Source organism: Mercurialis annua, linkage group LG4 (genome assembly GCF_937616625.2).
Source record: "Mercurialis annua linkage group LG4, ddMerAnnu1.2, whole genome shotgun sequence".
In the NCBI taxonomy this organism is placed as follows: Eukaryota; Viridiplantae; Streptophyta; class Magnoliopsida; order Malpighiales; family Euphorbiaceae; genus Mercurialis; species Mercurialis annua.
This window is the reverse complement of record NC_065573.1, coordinates 31,455,106-31,477,482: the sequence shown is the minus strand read 5'-3', so window position 1 is coordinate 31,477,482 and position 22,377 is coordinate 31,455,106. Positions and strand designations below refer to the sequence as shown.

The 22,377-nt window shown below is 30.6% G+C and overlaps 4 protein-coding genes across 4 annotated transcripts; 1 reads left to right on the top strand and 3 right to left on the bottom strand.

Moving 5' to 3' along the window:
* Nucleotides 1–203: 203 nt before the first annotated feature.
* LOC126678211 (glycosyltransferase BC10-like) lies at nt 204–2,607 on the bottom strand. The gene is made up of 2 exons (XM_050373115.1): nt 1,881–2,607; nt 204–926 (listed from the first exon to the last, which is right to left on the bottom strand). The coding sequence occupies exons 1-2, from the start codon at nt 2,448–2,450 to the stop codon at nt 282–284; spliced, it is 1,215 nt and encodes a 404-aa protein (XP_050229072.1). The 5' UTR covers nt 2,451–2,607; the 3' UTR covers nt 204–281.
* A 6,674-nt stretch (nt 2,608–9,281) lies between these two features.
* LOC126678780 (glycosyltransferase BC10-like) lies at nt 9,282–11,777 on the bottom strand. Its single transcript, XM_050373683.2, has 2 exons — nt 11,190–11,777; nt 9,282–10,637 (listed from the first exon to the last, which is right to left on the bottom strand). The coding sequence occupies exons 1-2, from the start codon at nt 11,754–11,756 to the stop codon at nt 9,990–9,992; spliced, it is 1,215 nt and encodes a 404-aa protein (XP_050229640.1). The 5' UTR covers nt 11,757–11,777; the 3' UTR covers nt 9,282–9,989.
* A 1,538-nt stretch (nt 11,778–13,315) lies between these two features.
* On the top strand, nt 13,316–15,218 carry LOC126677290 (uncharacterized). The gene is made up of 4 exons (XM_050371839.2): nt 13,316–13,473; nt 14,071–14,125; nt 14,201–14,381; nt 14,972–15,218. Exons 1-4 carry the CDS (start codon nt 13,363–13,365, stop codon nt 15,012–15,014), a joined length of 390 nt encoding a protein of 129 aa, XP_050227796.1. The 5' UTR covers nt 13,316–13,362; the 3' UTR covers nt 15,015–15,218.
* Nucleotides 15,219–15,261: 43 nt separating this feature from the next.
* On the bottom strand, nt 15,262–22,187 carry LOC126677289 (plastidic glucose transporter 4). Its single transcript, XM_050371838.2, has 14 exons — nt 22,031–22,187; nt 21,572–21,876; nt 21,377–21,494; nt 21,172–21,239; nt 20,765–20,897; nt 20,567–20,666; nt 20,370–20,482; nt 18,558–18,651; nt 18,284–18,440; nt 18,042–18,188; nt 17,871–17,944; nt 17,022–17,110; nt 16,828–16,942; nt 15,262–15,755 (listed from the first exon to the last, which is right to left on the bottom strand). The coding sequence occupies exons 2-14, from the start codon at nt 21,843–21,845 to the stop codon at nt 15,573–15,575; spliced, it is 1,665 nt and encodes a 554-aa protein (XP_050227795.1). The 5' UTR covers nt 21,846–21,876; nt 22,031–22,187; the 3' UTR covers nt 15,262–15,572.
* Nucleotides 22,188–22,377: the final 190 nt, after the last annotated feature.

Sequence of the window (22,377 nt, the reverse complement as noted above, 5' to 3'; positions counted from 1 at the left end):
AAGAACGAAGCAGCAGCAAAAAATTTAGAATGTAAATTTTGACGATGGCAACAAACATGATCAATTCGAGTAGTGAGAATTCTCTAGTATTGTTTGCACTTTTAGTGTTTCCGCTTTCCGCTGCAAATGTACTTCAATAGTGTGATGAGACCTTAAGTGAAATTAACAACAATAATTATAATATTAAATAAAATACAATTCAATTCAATGTCAAAATTGTATAACATTAAATTTAAAAGTTAATCTACATTACATGAACATCAAATTAAAAACTAGCATAGTTAAGGGTCATAACCAAGAACCAAGGGTGAAATCCTTAACAAAGGATCCAAAGCATTTGGTAAAAACTTTCTAGCAAAGAGAAAACACAATGTGGTATTTTTACCATCATACACACATTCAGATCCGTATCGAATTGAATTCAAGAACTCATCCGTAATATAATTCCTTCCGAATTTCACCGGATGGGGACCTCCTCTCGACCAATCGACCCACGTAATGGTTCGATTTGAATTAATTTCTGGATAAAGCATGTTAACTAATGTTGCGATATAATGTTCATCCATGTAGCACGGTGGAAAACAATGATCTTGAAAAACTTTATAATATAATTGATCGGAAATAATGTGAACGGCAAGGTCACGGCGCACTTCAAACCATTGCGACCCTTTTCGCCAATTTGTTACGTTGATTGTAGGCGACATTGTGTGGTTATACCGACCACGGCCTCGCTTTTTCGGATCATCGTATGATTGGACAAAGCTTAGAGTTGAGTTCATGAGGTAGTCATAGGTTGTTTTGAAGTTTACTAAAGGAATGCAAGATTCAGACAATAATATAAATCTTTGATTGGAGATGTCAAGGAGAGCATTTGCTAATAACCGTCTCTCTGCAGCTATCATTGTTCCTGTTCCCCATATAACTGCCTGCAACACCAAAATTGAGAAGCACTTAATATACTTATAAATTCCAATTAGATACTCCCTCCGTCTCAAAACAATACTCCACTTTCCCTTTTTTACACAGTTTAAGAAATATAATTAATGCTCTAACTTTTCATAAATTTATCTTCATTTTTTCTATCATATTCTTATTAAATGTTATGACTGTAGACTAATACAATAAATGATACACTTTAAATAAGGATAATATGAAAAATAAACACTTTAAATTGTGATTTACAAGAAAAATGGATTACGAAAAATAATTAAGAAAAGTGGACTATTGTTTTGGGACGGAAGAAGTAATTAGTTTAATATTTCAAGAAAATAAATTTCTAATTTGTGATTGGTTTTATTTTATGGGGTTTCTAATTCTAATATTGTATTGAGATCAATTAATTAATTCACCTCTATATACTTTACAGTAAATTGACTTCATTAGAATTCAAATTCAGAAGTTTAAAGCAATTTGAAGACAATTTTCTAGTATCAATTGTACTATACTAAATCGGTGGGTATTAATTTTGTAAGGTCGCAAAACTTAATGTTATTTTATTTTTATCATGAAACTTTAATTTGTTTTATTTTAGACATTATATTATAAAATTATAAGCAATAACAGTTTTTTTAATGATCTCATGTCAAATTTAATTTGGATCAAGATTGAATTTTTAATTTTTTTCATCAAATTCAGTGTCGGTCTGAATTCGTATTAGATTTATTTTTTATATATAAATTTATATTCTAAATTTATTGTATCTTACGTCGATCCAAGAAAGTGCAGACTCGGTTCGACGATCTATTTTGAAAATGGACTCAGATGATAAATATTAAACCCGGATTAGATCTGAAACGAATTGAAATTTATACATACGTAAAAGAGTTTGTTCCGGTTGGACGGATTCAAGCGGGAAAAAATAAAGAAAGAAAGTAGCAAACCTGGCTTGGAATTCTTCTACCAAAGAAGACAGAAGTTTCAGGCCATGAATCATTGTATGAAGGATGTGGATGCACATATATGGAGAAAAAACCCTCATGTCCTTTAAAATACTTCTCCCACAGCTCCGCCAACGGAAGCGGTCCATAAGTCAAGAACATAAAAGCCAATTTCGGAACAATCTTATGATCATCAGAATTATTTTCTTGAACAGAAACTGAAACATTACACGCCTTTGATAGCAGTTCATCGTCGCTCATATCGTGCATCACTGAATATTCTTTCTGTTTAATTAAAGCAGCACTACTATTACTACTAGCTAATGATGACTCCGGTGACGGGGGTGGCGGCAGAAGCGGCGGTGGAGAAGAAGAAGAAAAGGAAGACAGAGAGTAGACATTGATGAACTGTGAATTCGTGAAGGGGAAGGTTAGGAAATTCTTGAAGTAAGAACAAGTTATCATCCCAAACGACAAGCCGATGACAAAGAAAAGGAAATGGAGGACATGGGTTAGTTTTAAGCAGGTGTTTGTTAAAGGTTTTGACTGAAATTTTTGTTTTTCGTTAGCCATTGTTGTAGGGATAGAGAGAGGAGGAGGAGATGGAATAATATGAGAAGCTAATTACAGGCATATGCATAGCTTAAAACTGAGAGAGATTAAGCAGATGAGTTCAATATTGAGATGCTTAAAACGTAAGTTATGTACATTTGCATGTGTTTTTGATTTCTCAACTTGTGTTAGCCTAAAGTATGCAAATCCTGAACGAGAATAAATAACTAAACCCAACCGGTAAATTTAATTAAATTTAATTTAAAATTACAAAAAAAAGAAATTATTATTTTGATTCACTGTGATTTAAGAAATAAATAAAATTCAATTTAATACAAATTGAAGTTAAATAACTGAATCAAATAAAAAATATCAATTGGATTGGCCAGTTTAGTTCAGTTCGATTTAATATAAAATGATTGAATTTTTTTATTCGGCTGAATTTTAGGAAAAAAATCTAGACTTTAATTCAGTTTGAACTAAATTGCACATCAGAGTTTACCCATTGCTACGTAAATATGCTTGCTTATGATAACAAAAAAGTACAATGTGCCTTTTCAAGATGATTTATTATATTATTGGTGGTTAATTATGAAAATGCATGAATTAGTGTTTAATTTTAATTTTAATTCAATAAATTTTTAAAAATATAAATTAGTGTTTAAATTTAAATATAAATCCTAATTTTAATTTAATCAATTAAAATAAATGTTAGCTTATGATTAATTATTCAATTAAATTAAACTGATTTTAAAAATTAACTATTTTCAGAAATAATAATTTATGGTAAATAAATAAATTTATTATAAATTGAAAAATCATAATAAAAATTCATGAATTTAAATAAATTTTTTATTAGAATTATACTTTGAGTAATAATAAAAAATTAAAATTGAAAAAGCTAAATAATTTAAAAATAATATCTTATAATAATAAAAAAATTAAATAATTAACTTATCTTGTTGGAATTTTGTGAAAATATAAATAAATTATAAAATCAGATATTTATTGAAATAATTAATTTTATAATAAAATTAATTTAAAAATATAATTTAAACAAATATTTTATTCAAATTTAGAGCTCAAAATAATATAAATTAGTTATAAAGTGAAATTAAATTAGAACGGTTAAGTTAAAGTTAAATAATCGGGTTATAAAAAATTAGACCTCATGGGAATATTTCTTTAGTGATAAATTACTAAAAATAATAACTTATAAAAGACACAAATAATATTTTTTACAACATAAAATAGTAAAAGTTAAAATTATTAAAATTTAATTAATAACTATATTATTCAGTAATAAGTAACATATTATAGTGATTTTCTTATAATTATTGTATATTAGTATAATTTTTATAAATAATTAATTATTTAGGTAAAAATGTTAATTATTATTTGTGTAAATTTATTTAAGATTTTTAAATTATACTTTTAAAATTTTAACTAAAAAAAATTAAATATTTATCTTATTTAATACTACTAAGTAGTATAGTATATTATACTTATTTTAAAGTTAAACATTTTCTAAAAAATGTGCAAATATACATATGTTGTTTATCTAAAGAATAAATGCGTTAATTGTGACATTCATTTTAAATATACTCCTGGAGTTTTTGAATTATGTTATTCTTGTTAAACGGAGGGTTAGCACCGGATGAAAGATGAATAAAAGTGAGCAATCTCAAAATTTTATGGATGTATTTAAGATATATATGTCACCAAGGGTTTATAATCTGTACACAATATAAATGTTAGGGGTGAAAATAAACCTTTTGCCAAAAAAAAGAGCAAGGCAGCTACCCACATATGGAGTCATGGACTTTATAATTTCTATTTCAATATTGTTATGCTTACCCTATAAACAAGGATCTTAATAAGTGGAAAATATAGATTTTTCTCCTTTTCTTTTGTCATGTGGTTTCCATAAGAGCTTGAACAAAAAAAAAAATACTTCGCAACTATTCAAAAAGTGCATATGCTTAGCCTCTCTTGAAGATAATACTCTCTTGAGGCGCAATTAAAGTAAATTAATTTGTTTTTGTGGGTACCCATTTGCACCTTTTATTTGTTTTTAAAGAATGTGAGAACTAGCTAATCAAATTAGATTAGTATAATCTAAAGCATTTACTTGACAACTCCTATCTAAATCCAATCTTTACTTCGAAAGAATCTGAACGAGTTCTAATGGATGCAATGTTTGACTACATTGCAGAGAGGGGATAGCTGGTGTAGTTAAACTTTTTTGAGTTTCTTTTCAGAAACTTACTTAATTGATTAATGACAGAAGGTATAAAAAAAACCCTCGATTTTTTTTCAAGAGTACAGATCAGCCATTAACGAGTGTTTTAAAAATTGAGCAATTACACTCTAATTATTTTAAATCGAACAAATAAACCCTTTTAGTTTACTTTTGGGACACTTACCCCCTCAAATTTTCGGTAAATATTTTAATCATTAAAATTTTTTTGAACTTTTTTTCTATATAATTATGAGAGACATGTCAGCCATTAACGAGTGTTTCTAATGATACTGGATGAAAGGAGTTATTTGTTCTATCTAAAAATAAAGAAGGCTTAATTATACCCCAAAAAAATAAAAGGACTGATTTTCTATTTTTATGAAAACTACGAGAATTTTTTTATACCTTTTATCTTGATTAATTAATCATTGGGCTGAATTATAAATGTTTACTTGATCATCTTTCACTACTATAGTGCAATATTTTTATGGTCAAATGAATAAAAAGCTAAATATTTTATGAAAATTTTACAAAAATCTAATTTTTTTAATTTTATCCAATTTGTCCTGAAGCGCAGGATTTCGTTTCAATTATGTCCAACTATGCGATTTTATTTATGTGGCGCTGATGTGTGGCATATGCCACATAGGCGCCACATCAGCAAAATTGTGTAGTTGAACATTATTAAATGAAAACCTGCATTTCAAGACGATACAAATAAAATAAAAAAAAATTAGACTTTTGTGAAATTTTCATGTAAGATTTGACATTTTTAATCATTTGGCCTTTTTTAAATAAAATTTTGTTCTTTTTTTGTTTCTTTAACTTAGTAAAAAAACATGTTGAAGTCCCTAAATAACGAAATTGACGCTCTTATATATTTGAAGACGCAAATATTTACCCTAAACGGTGTCATTTTCGTTATTCAGAAACTTGAAAATGCGTTTTCACTAAGTTAAAGAATCAAAAAAGAACAACAAAAATTTTAAGGACCATAAAACGGATTAAGCCATAAATATATATATATATATATATATATATATATATATATATATATATATATATATATATATATATATATATATATATATATATATATATATATCACAATTTTGATATTACTACTAAATTTGTGATGCTATTAAGCATTACCTCATTGTGTGGCAGTACTGATTATTCAGAATATTGGCATCTAACTATTTTTCCTCCACTTCGATTTGGTGCATTCAAAGAAATAAAATTTATTCTTACCAGAATGTATAAGAAAATCCTTCAAGTTGTAGATAACTTTTTTTAACTTTTTTATCGCCAAATAAACTTTTGATGTTTTTAAATGGTACAAATAAGTCCGCATTCGTTTGAAAAAAACCACAGAAATAACTAAAAAATACAAAGGGTTAAATGTCCGAAAAAATATCAAATCAAATTGCAATTTTATTATAGTCGTTTTTTTTTTGTCAAAATTATAGTCGTTGATATATAAATTTATTTTGTCTTTTTTAATCAATCTTCAAGACTGATTCAAATATGCAATTTTCAAGTAGTTAAATATATTCAGAACTTAATACGTAATCATCCCTCACTACTGCAAAAAATTAATACATGATCATCCAATTCAATCTTTCATGTTTGGATAAAATAAAGGCTTAATGTCTTAAAAAAATCCGACCTTTCATCCCCTTTTCAATCCTACTCTAACGTTGAAAAATTATCAATTTTATCCGATTTTGTATTTTTTTCATTTCAATTGTACCCTGAATCATAAAAATGATCTTTATTTATTTGACAAAAGTTCAATAATTTTTTTTTAAAATGGAATTTAATATAAAAAGTTAATCTAATACAAAAAGGGTCAATTTAGAGAATTTTTGTCAAATAAAAAAAAATCAATTTTATATTTTAAGGTACAATTGAAATAAAAAAAATATAAAATAGAGTAAAATTAACAAATTTACAACATTAGAATAGGATTGAAAAGGAGACGAAAGTTCAGAAATAAAACACCTTGAATAGCTAGGATTATCATTTCGTTAGAGAATGGTTGCCAATTAATGGATCACTTACATGTAATTTTGTATTTCATTGCAATTTGTGACATCGCTCAATATGCAATACAAAATATAATGTACATGTTCGCCAATATAAACCCTAAATCTCTACTCTGACCATGTGAAGTTAATTTAGTTGTTTGTTCTGTTTTTACTTTTTTTTTTTCTTTTGCCATCCGCTTCTTTTTATGGTGAGCTAATACATTTATTGTAACCCCCTTCTCAAAAAATATAAAAAATAATAATAAAATCATAACTCAAAATAAAGTTTAAAAAATTTCCTTGTTTGGTCATTTATTAACGACCTCGAAATAATACAATTTCATTAATTTACAATTTGTCAATTCAAATCAGAATGCTTAATGCTAATTTCAGAAATAATAGTTATTTATTCGCATAAATTAAATTAAATTTTAAATAAAATCTAAACCCATATGACACTGTTGACCCACTTAATCAAACCAATTCACTGATTGCACGAACCTAAATGGATGAGTCACTGCGGCTTATCTCCTGACAAATTGATGGCAAGAAGTGAGCTGCCTACTCAATAGAATATAGCTATATATATATATATATAACAACAAACAAAACAAACAACAGAATATCATTTAATCAAACCATAAACCCATCAACTCTCTTATACCAACCCACATATACAATTAGACAAATTAAATTATAATTTATTTTATTTCTTTTATTAGGGTCCTGCTTAACCTAGCTGAAACATACCCAATGGTTTGCCGGCCATCACAATCACATTTATATATATCGCACAAGATACCAACACATTAGTATCCCGACACCACCCCAGTGTTTAGTAAACGCACAGGATATTCTATGCTTCCGAGAATATCCCGGCACCGAAGTGCCTAGCAAAACTTTGATCATATCCTTTATCTCATCATTTCACAATTTAATCATCGCATCTCTAAACCATTGGATATAATCAGTTCTAGGTAAGCAAACTGTTAACTTCCTTATATATCAAAATTTATTTATAACTGCCTCATCAAACATAACCAATTACTGACAAACATGTAACCATCATTTTCATACTTCTCAAGTTTCACAAATATATAGCATGAAAACAAAACAAACAAACATTCTTATACTCGTTCAGACCACTAACATATAATAATCATGTACCACAATAAATGACAGTCACATAGTAAAATAACTCACATTTAGCAACCAATTAATATACATAAATATAATTATCTATACTTACCTCGATCGAGAATTAATCTAACTACCATACGGTGCTACCCGGTTATCTACTTTATCCGCGTCTCCTAAAATAAAAACATTATGTATTTTTATTAATTTTCATATCTCCAACATCCTAACATTTTTAATAACTAAAAGTACATTCACTTATTAAATTTTATCTGTAGAATATATAGATTATTAATAACTTATGATTGTAAAGAACACGAAGCCATAGTCAAACGATCCAAACCAGGTTGAGAGCGCTGAAGCTTATCCACCTGAAGCACTCACTTCTACTCCTGACCGGTTAATTTGGCCAGAAAATGATAGAACAAGCAACGGATTGAGCTGCGTGAAAGCCGACGGAAAGAGACTAGCATCGGCAAGTTGCTATTACACATACACAACATAAGGAATCCACATGACGACTGCTTCTAAACCTAGAAATATAGAAAATAATATGTTATCATTGTTATAATATAAAAGAGAAACCTATTTTATACTATAAACAGTGCAGTATAAAGGATTCAAATTTTATATAAGTAGATAAAATAAAACAGTTGAAATCTGGGTAATATAAAAATATACATTACAATTTATTAGTCTAAAAAGGATTAAAATTTTAGGAATTAAAAGATCAATTTTGCCATTTTTATAATTCGTAGACAAGGACCACCTATCATTCCAAAAAGGTTAAAACTTGAGGAATTAAAAAATTAATTTTACCAACTTTTCACATGATACGTATAAATTTCCTTAAACTCTTTGAAAAGTAACTTTTGGTTCAATTTTCAAGAAAACCAATTATTACTCTATTTTGAATAAAACAAAAGGTGAAAGAGATGATAGTTTTCAATTATCTACACTCAAAAATATATGACGGAAATTAAAGATAGAGAACTATAAATAGTAAATTCATTACTCAAAATTAAACTAATTCACCATCTATAAAAAAAATATAAACATGGGTTCAAAATTGTACCTTAATTGGCAGATTTTTAACACTATAGTTGAGAGCAAAATTTTTGAAATTTAGTTTGATAGTGACGGCTCAATTTTTGTTTGTTTTCTTTGTTGTAGTTTTTTTTTTAATCTGAAAGTTAAACCCTCTCTTAAATACAAGTTACTAGGTTTAGGGTTTTATATAAAAAAATGAAATTCCAACTTTACCCATTTTATTGTTACCATATTACCACCATCACTATTATTATTATTATTATTATTATTATTATTATTATTATTATTATTATTTTACTGGATGTTACATTTATCATTTATCCAAAAAAATAAATACCATACTGCAATTTTATATAAACATGTCCATAGTACACCAAAAAATAAAAATTGTTGTAACATTGATACCGATTGTTGAACCTTTGGTACCAATTGTCGTGACCGGTTCTTGACCGGATTGGTATGCGCAGCGGAATCGAAACCATTCGGTAGGTATTTAATAATGGATTTGATTAACAAATAACAATATAGCAAAATAATAAATAACACAAGAGATTTACGTGGTTCTGCTTTAAAGCGTACATCCACGGGCGAAAGATTCGAGCCATCCACTAATCATCAAAAGGAGTACAAAATTGGTGGAGAATCACCAAATAGAGAACATCTCTAACAAATATGCCCTTAGAAGAAAAACCCACAAAGTGTTTAACTCTCTACAAGAAGTAACCCGAAAGGGTAAGAATTAACTTATATTCCTCACATCACACACACCCTCTTTTTCCCCTTATTCACATCAATGGCTACATTGTGTGTTCGGTTTTTGGTGTCTTCTAAAAGGTAAATAAGATAGTGTATATATAGTGAATAAATAGTCTATATGGCATTAGGAATATTAATCCTAATTGGATTTATACTTTCTAGTTAGCCAATGATAACAAAGTTATCCTTCTCCCAAACACTTCATTAATAGAGTCCTAATACAAATAGGAATTAGAATTCTAGGCATATTCCAACAAAGATAATTGTACATTATGATGCCACCACTTCAAGTATATAATTATACTTTTATTACAATAAAATCATTCTAGTGTAACCAAAAATAACTCAAGGATCAAAATCGAGCAAAAATGGAGAAATCCGCAACAAAGGATCCAAAGCATCTGGTGCAAATTTCCTACCAAATAGAAAACATACTGAGGTAACATTCCCATTATAATTACATTTTGATCCGTATCGAATCCAATTCAAGAACTCTTCGGAAATATCGCTCAATCCGAATTTTCGGGGATGTGCACTCTTTTTTGGCCAAAGAACGTAAGTAACGGTCCGATTGGCCGATGTGTTCGGATAGAGTACGTTCAAAAATGTCGGAATGTAATGTTCATCGGAATAACATGCATGTGCACGACAATAATCTCGAAAAAGTTGATAATACTTTTGATCAGACACAATGTGAACAGCAAGGTTACGGTGCAACTCGAACCATTGTGAGCCTTTTCTCCAATGTGTTACATTTAATGTTGGCGACATTTTCGGATTGTATCGACCACGAGCTCCTTTATCTGGATTGTCATATGATTCTACGTAGCTTAAATTGGAGTTGATGAGATAGTTATAAGCTGTTTTAAAATTGACTATAGGAATGCAAGATTCAGAGAGTAGTATAAATCTTTGATTTGAGATGTCAAGAAGAGCATTTGCTAATAGGCGTCTCTCTCCATCTACCATCGATATCTCCCCCCAAGTCACTATCTGTAAATTAATTTAATTAAGGAAATTATTTGAATAAAATATTTATTTAAATTAATTATATCATATTACAGATATTATTTAACAATTTATTTTGATTTTACTAGCCATATCTACAAATGACATGGAGACTATACAAAATTAATTGAGTTTACATTAAATTAATATTTTTTGTGTTTACAACTTTGTAAAAATTGAAACTCTTTGAAAATTTTGGAACATGTTTCAAAATCTTGAATTTTAGTTTATATTTTAATATTTATTATAAACTTTATATTAATTTTATAAAAATATTTTAGAGACTCCAAAATTAAAATAATTAAAAATATATATTCTATTATCTGTTTTTTTTCTCCTTAATATTTTTCTAATTTTTTTTTACTTAATTTTTTTTGTCATGTTTCTTTTTATTTTCTTTTTTATTTTCTACTTAAAATAGTTTTTATAAAAAATGGTACTCACATTTTAATTTTTATGAGTAAATTATATTTTTAATGATATATACATATATATAACATTTCTTCAAGTGTTGTGTAGACATTGAAAGAAGCTTACCTGGCTAGGAATTCTTCTACCATAAAATACAGAAGTTTCAGGCCATGAATCATTATAAGAGGGATGTGGATGTACATATATGGAAAAAAGATCTTCATGCCCTTTAAAATACTTCTCCCACAAAGGAGCAAAAGGAATTGATCCATATGTCAAGAACATAAAAGCCAATTTTGGAACTATCTTCACTTCAGTCGGATTCGGAACCCTAGCAGCTCTCGAAAACAACTCCTCGTCGCTGATATTGTGCATGAGCGATTCACGTCGTTTAAATGAATCGAAAGCATTAGTAAAATTAGTACTAGATGTCATATTTGTTCCGGCAGGTTCGGACGGAGGCGGTAGAGGAGACGGAGGAGAAGAAAAGAAGGAAGAATATAGAGAAATTTGTGAAGTGAAAATAGGAGACAATAAGCTTTTGAAATATGAACAAGATAACATACCTAGTGACAAACCAATAATGAATAAAAGAAAATGGAAGACGTTGTTTAATGGTGAAGTATAGGGTTTGGCAGGTTTTGAATTAGTAGATTGAAATGGCTGTTTTTCATCATTAATATTGTTAGCCATTGCTATGATCTTGAGAGAGACACTAATCTGAGAAGAAAGGTGGAGTAAAGGAAATGAGAATGCACCATTTATAAACATAGCATATGACCAAAATTTGTATACTTAAACCGCACGTAATGCAGCTTTGCATGTGTTTAACATAAAGTCAAACCTAGAAACTAGTTGTTTATAAACAAATTCGATAGTTCCTGCCTTAGATTGTCCAAAATAATGCCCCTTTTTTGGTTTGAATTGTTTTCATTCGGATGACTTTATAATAGTTACACACCTTCTTGTTTATTAGACGACAAAGTTACTCAACCAGTGTTCGAACTTTTTTATTATTTCTGAGTTGTAGGATTTTTTTTTTTTTGGTGACGAGGACACACTCTACTGAGCCGAAATTCAATATCATTGTCAAATCCCGAAATGTGGACCGCCCGCAAGCCCACATACCTCGTAATTTGTGTTGAATTATTACCCATAAATAAAAAAAATCTAACTAGTTACCCATAAATTTTACATTTGCATTGCCCACAATACATCAAATATACTTATTTGTGTTGAATTATATTATATTTTTTTATATATTTATAAAATTTTAAATATTATACTAAAATAAATTATTTTGTTAATTATCATAAATATTTAGATAATATTTTTATAGATATATATATCCCTACATTTTTGTTATTTACACGTTTTCCCCACGTTTTGTGTCCTTCATTTTGAAAAACTTTCGTTTTTCCGTGTCCGTTTCGTATCGTTTCCGTTTTCCGTTTCCGTTTCCGTGCTACCTAAATTACTACTCCCCAGTCCCCAGCCCCTGTGCGAGGTGGTTCTTTTGCCTTTGGTTTTGGCTAGAAATCTTCTCCAACCCCTCAAGTTTCTTCATATATTTTTTTTCCAAAAATAGAGTTGTTTTATGTTAAATTATTAGTTATTGTTATTTTTTTAAATTTGATCTACCTTATACGAATTTTATCTATTTTTTATTGGTTTGTTTTTTTCTCCAAACAAGAAGCTTCCTCCAGAATATGTGTTGGAATTTGAATTTTATCAATATACCACAACCTTTAAATTTTACCGGTTTAGTCTATTATCCTTTTAACTTTTGCCAAATAGATTTATGGCTTGTTTCAAGTTGATGTGCTGATATTATTCGTCTATATATATGTAATATAAAACTTATTTAAAATGATGTACTTAACTCCGCGCCATGTCAGCTCCATATGAATCGTGCGTGAGTATATTTGGCAAAAATTTAAAAATAATTGATCAAACTGCATGATGAAAAAATCATTGTATATTTGTTAAAATTGTGGATAGATTTTTTACACTTGGATGGTAAAATTTAGGTATATTTTTGCACTTAGGTGGCTACATGATGGTCATTAATTTTTGTACTTTCCCGTAAAAATATAATAGGTACTTGATTTTCTATCCTTCCAAATAATAGGGGCTATTTCATCCTTTTGCATACCTACCAAATAGGCCATTGGTTACGGGTTGAGCCGCAAGTTTGGGAGAAGGCCCAAGAAAAATAAACCGAGCATTACATCACATAGACATAGCTACTGCATAAACCATTACGCACCGTTTAAGTGTAGAAGAGGAAGCAAAAGGAATGGGCGAAGGAGATGATGAGAGAAGAGAAGCAGCAATTTCATCAACCCCGTCTCTGCAACCTAATTTCGACAACAAATCTATCTCCCAACACCAGCTTCGCAAGCTCCAAGTATGGTTCTTCATACCCCTTTTATATTTTATGTCTTCTAAATTTTAATCTTTATCTAGTTTTTCCACAATTGGGTAATCTGAGGTTTAAATTAAAATCAAAGCCATTCATTGTGTATTATCTTCAGTTTATGTTTTGTAAGATCATTGGTGGTAATGGAATGCAATGAGACAATGTACTCAGATACACAGTTTAGTGTTTGTGAATCTTAGGTTTTCAACTAAGATATTCTGAACTTGAAACTTTGATATTTTTATTTGTTATTCATGAGGTTAGTAAGCTAGATAGGCTGCCGATTCTATATTGCACGAGATGTTTAAGAAAATACATGCTCAACATCGTTCGTAAATCGTCTAATGAAGTTAAAAATCAAATTACATACCTGTCTTTGCTAGAATAGTACAATCAAACTCTTCCAAATTTCTGTGGAGGATGATAAAATACTCTTCCATTAAAGAATACAAAATTAAACTTTCAATACTTACTCAAAATATTAATAAAAAAATAAAACTATTGTAAAAAATAAATTTAGTAACTCCATTTTTGTTTTTGAAACTTCCATCTCTGTTGTTAAACTTTAATCTTTTGCTTTTATAGGAGCTGCACAAGAGGCGCTTAAAGCTAAAATCAAAGTTTCATAATGAATCTAAAGGTACCGCTTTCAATTAATCTTTACATTATAGATGGGTTACTTAGTTACATATCTGATATTGTTATTGGGTTTCAGGTAGAACCATTAGATCTCATGTAAAACACTGCAAAAATGGTGATGGTGAAATTTCAGATAGAAACGTTGAAGACTTGCTCACCAATTTGAAAAACCAACGTGACATTACTGATTTCTCTTCTCAGCAAGCGAATGTAACAGCAGATGATGCACCAAAGAAGCGACAGAAATTGCATTGGGGGTAAGTTTTTGCAGTTGCCCATCTTCTGGTAGTGCTTTTGCATGTAGGAAGAAACATATACGCTAAAAATATGCATTCCTAGAAGCTGAAATTCTTGGTAGCATAGTTCAGTGTTTCATTATTCCATGGAGTCATTTGGTTCGCTAAATTTTGGGAGGAAAGGAATGAGAATGATTCTTATTCTTATCGTTTGTGTTTGATTGAAGAAAATTACATATAAATAGAAATGAGATTTCCCTATCTATGATAATCTATGTTGCATGGAAATGGAAGATGGCAAAAAGATTATTTTTCTAAGGGTTATAAATATTATGTTTTAGAATTTTAAAGTGTTTCCGGAAACGAAAGTAAAATGCTGAAACATTGGATTAGCTTAGTTTCCATGCAACATAGATGGAAATCATTAATTCCCATTCACTCTATACGAATTAATTTCATTTCCATTTATGTTTTCATTCTCATTTCCTACCGAATAAAATAAAAATATGAATACAATTATCATATTCCCATTCCCTCTTATAATTCCCGTTCACATTCTCATTCTTATGCCTGAGCTTGACAGTATTTTTATGTGTTTGTTTTGCTTTTAGGCTCGACACAAAAGAAAGGTGGGAAAGGAAAGCCAACATGTAGATATAACCATTCATGCTTTACAGACCTCCAATGTTTGCTTATGAGGCAGCTAATAATAGGCATAATTTTTTAGCATTCTAACTTCTGCAGCTCAGGAAGCTGATGAGAGAATGGTGATACAGCTTCATAAGACTATAATTATGGATTGATGATTTTGATGTAATTGTACAGAAGTTTGGAATATAATTTGTACTTTCTACTGCTTGTACTCGGTAAAAAATTATTGAAAATTTCGGAGCACCATAACTGTTAAAAAGACTGTCAAAAGTAAAATTATCTGCAAAATTATTGCAAGAATCGCATAATCTTCAGAATATACATCATACAAACTCCCACGATCTAATCTAGGGTTCTCTAATTCTGATCTCCAAAATTACAAAACAGAGATGATCTAGTTGCAAAGACGGTGACAGCTAATTTTAACATTTGACAGTACAATAGACCTCAAGAACCAACTCCCAATAGAACCAACCTTACAGGTCTGCGTTGAAATTATTATCTCTCATGCACTTTCAACAGAGATCCGAATTACATTGCAGGGTTCAACAGAAATCCTAATTATATTGCCGGGTTAAGTTCACGCTCTATTTCCTCCAAGGATCGTCCCTTTGTTTCGACGACATTACCAGCTATATATAAGACGGCAAGAAGACACACAGCAGAAAATCCCAAATACACAGTGCTGATTCCAAACTTGTTTACAACGCTCAAGAAATAGAGCCCAATGAAAAAATTTGAGATCTGTTGCCAAAATGAAAACCAAGTCGTTATAAAGCATTTGACTACTATCAAATTTTAAATAAATAAAAAGGTGAATGGGCTCCGACTATACATATATATTTACAAGCATACAGTTTTAGTCACCCTGGAAGTGACAATATGAATAGCAGAACAAACTATGTACTAGAGATCAGCCATCAGCCATCAGATACAAACTCAAACTCTTAAAAGTTAAAACTCAAATCGCTTGGTTATAGTAATTTCACGATCCTTGAACTTGTGGAGCAGGCTCACATAAAGCATACTTAGTATGGATAATAAACTCTATGGGTCACTAAGGTTACCTTGAATTACAAAATAATCACTAAACTTCATTTTGTTACAAAACAGTCACTGAACTATACCTTTTGTTACAAATGGGTGTCACTCATATAAAACGCAATGTTTTTGCTTACGTGGCAAACCAAAATTACAAAAAGGGACATAGTTCAGTGACCTTTTTGTAATAAAAAGTATAATTCAATTACTTTTTTGTAATTCATGAAAAGTTTAGTGTTATTTTTGTAACAATATTAGCTTGAAAACGGTGCGTTTTATATAAGTGACACCCCTTTGTAACAAAAGGTATAGTTTAGTGACCATTTTGTAACAAAATGAAGTTTAGTGATCATTTTGTAATTTGAGGTAAGCCTAGTGACCTAGGGAGTTTAATATCCTACTTAGTATATTTTGATAATTTAGTGCACAACTCTTAGAACAGTCTAATGATATCCGTTTTTGTATTTTCAGAGTGCGTGAAAAGCAATCGTGAAAATGTTAAACACAAAAATAATTAAAATTAGTAAAGTAATATTAAATAAAAAATAAAAGCAAGCTGAAATTAGCATAAAATATTAAGTAATAATACTTTCACGATTACTTTCTATGCGAGCGGATGTAATTGACACTTATTTTGGAGAGTTCTATATTAAATTGTCAGAATAGGTTAAGTTGATATATATGAGCATGACCTGCAGATTCAAGGACTGGAAAGACCCTTTACTTGTAATTTCACTGGTGACATAGTAGAGAAAGTTTCTTGCTAGTAACTTACCCAATGCATTCCTAAGGATAAAGCAACTGCTTTTGCTCTGATTCTGGAGGCAAATATCTCTGGGAGAAGAAGAGCAGGCACAGGACCAGCACCAAGTGAAAATGATAACACATAGCTGTTTTTGAGATTAAAGGCACATTTAGAATTAATAGGCCAAAAAAAGATAGCAATTCGGAGGCAATACTAGTACTTACCAAACAGTCCCAAGAACAGCAAGGGTGCCAGAATAGGGTGCAAGGACCTTCCAAGTTAAGGACAAGGACAGCAACAACATTGAAGCAGCCTTCACAAGAAAAAGGACAAAAATTAAACTTTCAGTCAGACACATGATCATTACAAAAAATTAAGCATAGCTATTGCATGTAAAAGCATTTTAATGTGAGTTCAAAAAATAAAAGAGCATTTTAGTGCACCAGGATTTGAACAATTTCAAATAGCATCTAAACTGCCTAACTAACCATTTTAAAACAAATCATATTCTGGTTCCTAATCTACACTCATGAGGTGAAACCACCCTCTTTACCAGGAAATATATTGTAAATGTTCATTCAGATATCTGTAACTCTCAGTTCGATGTGAATGAGAAAGAAACATCACCTCATTGTTAAATATCACCTAACTTAAATCTAAAACATTAAACAATATAATCAATAAGCTTATACACTCATCTTACTTCAACAATGTCAAAGCAGATAAAAATACTCAACCCCTATAAGATAATTCCTTCAAAAACATTTTGGCCGCTGTTTCCTTTTATTTATAAAATATATATGTGGTTGACACAAATTATTTTGTTTCACTTATTCTTCTAGATAAAAAAATTTCTTACTACGTTCTGGACCATTAAGAGTACGTACAAAATTATAAATAGAATGTTTTCTGCAATACAAGTTGATGGTACAGATATAAATAGAAGTTATAATAATCAAAGTGTGGATGAATGATATACTCCCACAAAATTTCATTTATGTAATTGATTGGAAAAAAAATATTAAAGAAAATAAAATTGAACTATATATGGTCTAATCATAAAGTAATCATACCATTCCACAAAAGCTTGTTATTAGAAGACTTTTCCTCCCTTGTTTGTCCATTAAAGATGATGCAATAGTCGTTCCTAGAAGAAGGCAACCATGTTAGAAGTAGAACACTAAATGCAAAATGCATAGGGATAGTTCTTGCTATATTCAGATAGAAGGAACACAGAGACATACCGAAGACATTTGATGCTCCAACAAGAGCACTAGCTGCAACATCAGATGCAATTCCAACACTTCGGAACACAGCAGTTGAATAATACACCACAGCGTTAATCCCAGCCATCTGCTGGAAAAAGAAAAGCGCCACACCAACACTTACAACTGCATCAGAGAATCACGCAAAGTACTTGTCAGGTATGAGATTTGTATGTTCAACCAACTTTTTTTGTATGATCATCCAAAATGGTTTCAGGTACCTTTCCAATATCGGCTGCTAAATAGATCGAACCATCCTGCCTCTGGCTCTGCAGGACCACTTTGACCTCCGGATGCTAATTCTAGCATAACCTCAGCAACTCTTTCTTTTCCATAGAGTGTCTTTATGGATTTCTCTGCTTCAGCTATTCTTCCTTGCTGTAAGAAAATGTATTCAGTCATAACTCTTTTCTCATTGAGAGTTAAATGGAAAAAGTATTTCGGAATAACAAATGATAAAAATATCCGAAAAGGCGAAAACTACAGTGAGATAACCTGGAAAAGCCATCGAGGACTTTCTGGAGAAAATGCCATTCCCAGTGCTAATAGAATAGCAGGGACAGCTGCAACGCCAAACATTATTCTCCACCTAACAGATAACAAATGAAGAAAACAGGATAAGATCAAGCAAAAGATTAAGCATGAAAGAGCATTAATTTTATGTTTCTTATTTCACATATGATATACTTGCTTGGATCAATCCATGATTTCGGTCTATTTTATTTTTTTTGCGATGGAATACTCTATAGATGGTTGTAAACTTGTAATAGTTGAAAAGTAGAGTTTGTTTTTAGTTTTTAGTTTTTACTCTGCATATTTAACACTTGCAATGAATTGTAAAAGCTTGTTTTACTTGGCAGTAAAGCTCTTTTGGTGATTTACCAAAGTATGGTTTTGTAAGTCAAAAATAAAAAAGAGAATGAAGAATTTTTAGAGCATAAATAGCTACCACTTAATTTTGGTAACTGGTGTAATAAGCACACAATCTTGTGAAATGAAAACTTAGCTTGTCTCTGAAAGTCCAGGTGAGAAAGTGACAACTGCAAGATCAGTGGGGATATGGTGAAACTTTCTAATCATCCTTACACTACATATGGCAGAAGGCCTTATGCTTCAGCTATAAAAGCATACTCATCCATAGGGTTGTGCATCTATTCTATTCATTAGAATCTATTGGAAAATGGCTAAAACCGAATTTGTAGAAATTATAAAATAGAACCAAATTGAAATTATGAATTGAACTAAACCGAACAGAATTACATCAGTGTGGTTCAGTTCAGTTCGGTAATTCAGTTTGAAATATTTCAAATTAAATTAAAAAAATTGGATTAATAATATATATATATATATATATATATATATATATATATATATATATATATCACTTCAAGATTGTTTGTTTAAACTTTCTAATTATAAAAATCAAAATTGAATTAACCGATTTTTTTAAAATAAACTAAATCGGACTGAAAATATCAAGCTGAACACATCAAATTAAGTTTGATTCAATTCAATTTTCTGTTCCGTTTCTGTTTTGTACATCCCTATTCACCTTTGAACAACATTATATTACCTTTGGCCTAGTAAAGTTACTGTGCACTTGCTCATAGAATATATGAACCTCCCAAGAATCTACAACCAAATTTTAGCTCAAATCTCCATAAACCTAGACCTCAATCGATCATAAATAACTGTCGTGTTCTTTATCTACTTACTCAAATTCGCAGAAAAATACATCCGATTTTTGAAAAATAAAGAAAGTTCGGGAAATTTGTGTGATTAAAACTCCGAGTGTTAATACTTCTAACTTGTCTTGAATGTTTCCTGTATTTCTCTGAAAAACAAAAAACCATGCCACTAACGAAACGACAACTTGTACATAGACTCTATACAACACCAAATGTCATACAAAAAGCCAAATTCATAACTCAAATTATGCCTCAGCACAATTAATAGTGCCAGTAAGCAAAAGATTTGTGAAGAAAATACACATAGACTGACGAAGCATGATTGTTACACTTTAGCCTCAATCCAACAATGTTCTATGACTTTGTTCTTTTTTTTTTGTCAAGGCTATGACTTTGTTCATTTGCAAGAACATGTTACTTAGAATCAAAGCTGATCTTGCGAACATACAGTCAATTCTATTTGGCGCATGATTTACTACTTCACCTATTCTAGCACAAATGACTAAATATTTTGGCAGCATAATTGCAAGTGATAGTAAATTCACAAGACATCTCATCATGATGACTTTAACATATAAGTGAGTATGCAAACAGAATAACAAGTCAAACCTAGACATACCATAAGGGATTTCCTGCCAACGGTAGTCCAGCCACCAATGCCAAAAGGATTCCAATACAAATGAAAAGTTGGTTTACAGACCCCAGCGCACCACGAATTTCAGTTGGTGAGATCTAACCAAAGCAATAAACACGGAGAATAGTTCATACAAAACTATCAACAGTCACAACAACCTAAAATTTAGGAGGAATTCAAACCTCAGATATATAAAGAGGGACAATGGCAGAGGATATGCCAATTCCAATACCAGCAAGTAAACGGCCAATTATCATAGTCTGTACACTCTGAGTTGTAGCACTGTAAGCATTTAGGAAAACAGAAAACATAAAACATTAGTTCTAGGTACAAGTATAAAACCTCAGAGTTCAAAACAAAATAAGAAAGACAGGGCATACGTAAGGAATGCTCCAACTATGAGAGGAATTGCATCTAATTGAAAAGTTCTCGTTCTGCCAAACTTGTCTGCTAATGCACCTCCAGTAAATGAACCAACAGTAGCACCAGCAAGTAGTGTACTCACAATCCATCCTGCTCAATAATTCAATGTTAATAAACTGACCATAAGCATCATATAGTTGATGATCGAAGCATGATTCCGATAATGTAAGTAGCTATCAATGGTTCACTAATTACTGAACTGAAAATGTTCTTCAAAAAAACACCAATTTACTTACTCTTCGCATTAAGTTTGAATAAGAGCATCTATGAGTTATCCCTCTCATTGATTAATTTAATTCAATTTGTAAAACTATTTATAACTTAAAGTAATAAAGATATAAATTTAATTTAAACTTAAACTTGCCTTGTAAGACGGTGTTTTCTGCTATTCCAAGATCCTTAGCAAGATATTCAAGTGCACCATTCACCACACTAGAAAAAAATAATCAAACAACAAAAAAACAATCACGGTTCAATTATGCCAATCAATTAAACACGTAATCATGAATGCCGGCTTAAAAAAAACAATATATACATTGCATATTCAAAATGTTGAATAAGATAGATACCCCAAATGGTAACCAAACAGAACTGCTCCTAAACAAGCAACACCGACAAACGGAAAAACCGTTCCAGTAGACTTATTTTGAGAAGGATTGATAGGAACAACTTCTTCAATGTCTCCATCTACAAATTCAAACTTCACAATCAAACGCCACATGTCAACATAGCAACAAAGCTAAATACTACGAAGAGAAACCAACCGGAAGGCAGAGCTTTAACCGGAAACCGAGACGACGACCGAGAAAAAGCAGTTCGAACGAGTTCGGTTCCCATGGAAACGGAACTAACGGAACGCAAACCGCAGCAACTGATCCGATGACTACCGGTCATGCAGGTATTGTTGTTGAAATTGGATAGCGAAACTAATGAAGTGTTAGTGGTGCTAATCCTCCGATTAAGAGGGTGAAAGTGAAAATTAATGGCACTGCTGCTTCCTTTAATTGCATACATTGATGATAATGACGATGCTTGCATTTGCTTTTGACCTTTGAAAATTCAATTAAGACTGAGAAAAGTAAAACAAAAATAAATTAAACTCAAGATTAGTAAAAGTCCAACAAAAAATGTAAAGCTAGTGAGCTGTAAGGCTAAAATGACATTATTGTATATAAATAATGGGAAAGATGATTAAAACGGAAGCGTTTGATCGATTATCTCACCTGGAGAGTGAGTGAGAATTTTCTTGGGAAAGTCCGTTGGAGGAGACGGTTTAGTGGAGAAGGGCTTAAGAAGTTGATGGAGATTTGGAATTGTTTGTGTTGTTTAGCTAATAATGATTAATAAAGGATAATTGCAATTATGGGAACAAATTAAAAAGAAATGGGAAATGGATGATTACGTAGCTGAAGGAATTTTGGATTTGGATGAGATTTCGCTGCGGGTGATGCACGTGGGATCACCGACACGCCAGCTCATGCAACATTTTCTGTTTCCACTGCTTCCACTAATCTCACACTCTCACTGTACTTCAAGTAAAAAGCCCTTTGCTGTTTCTTTTTCTCAGATG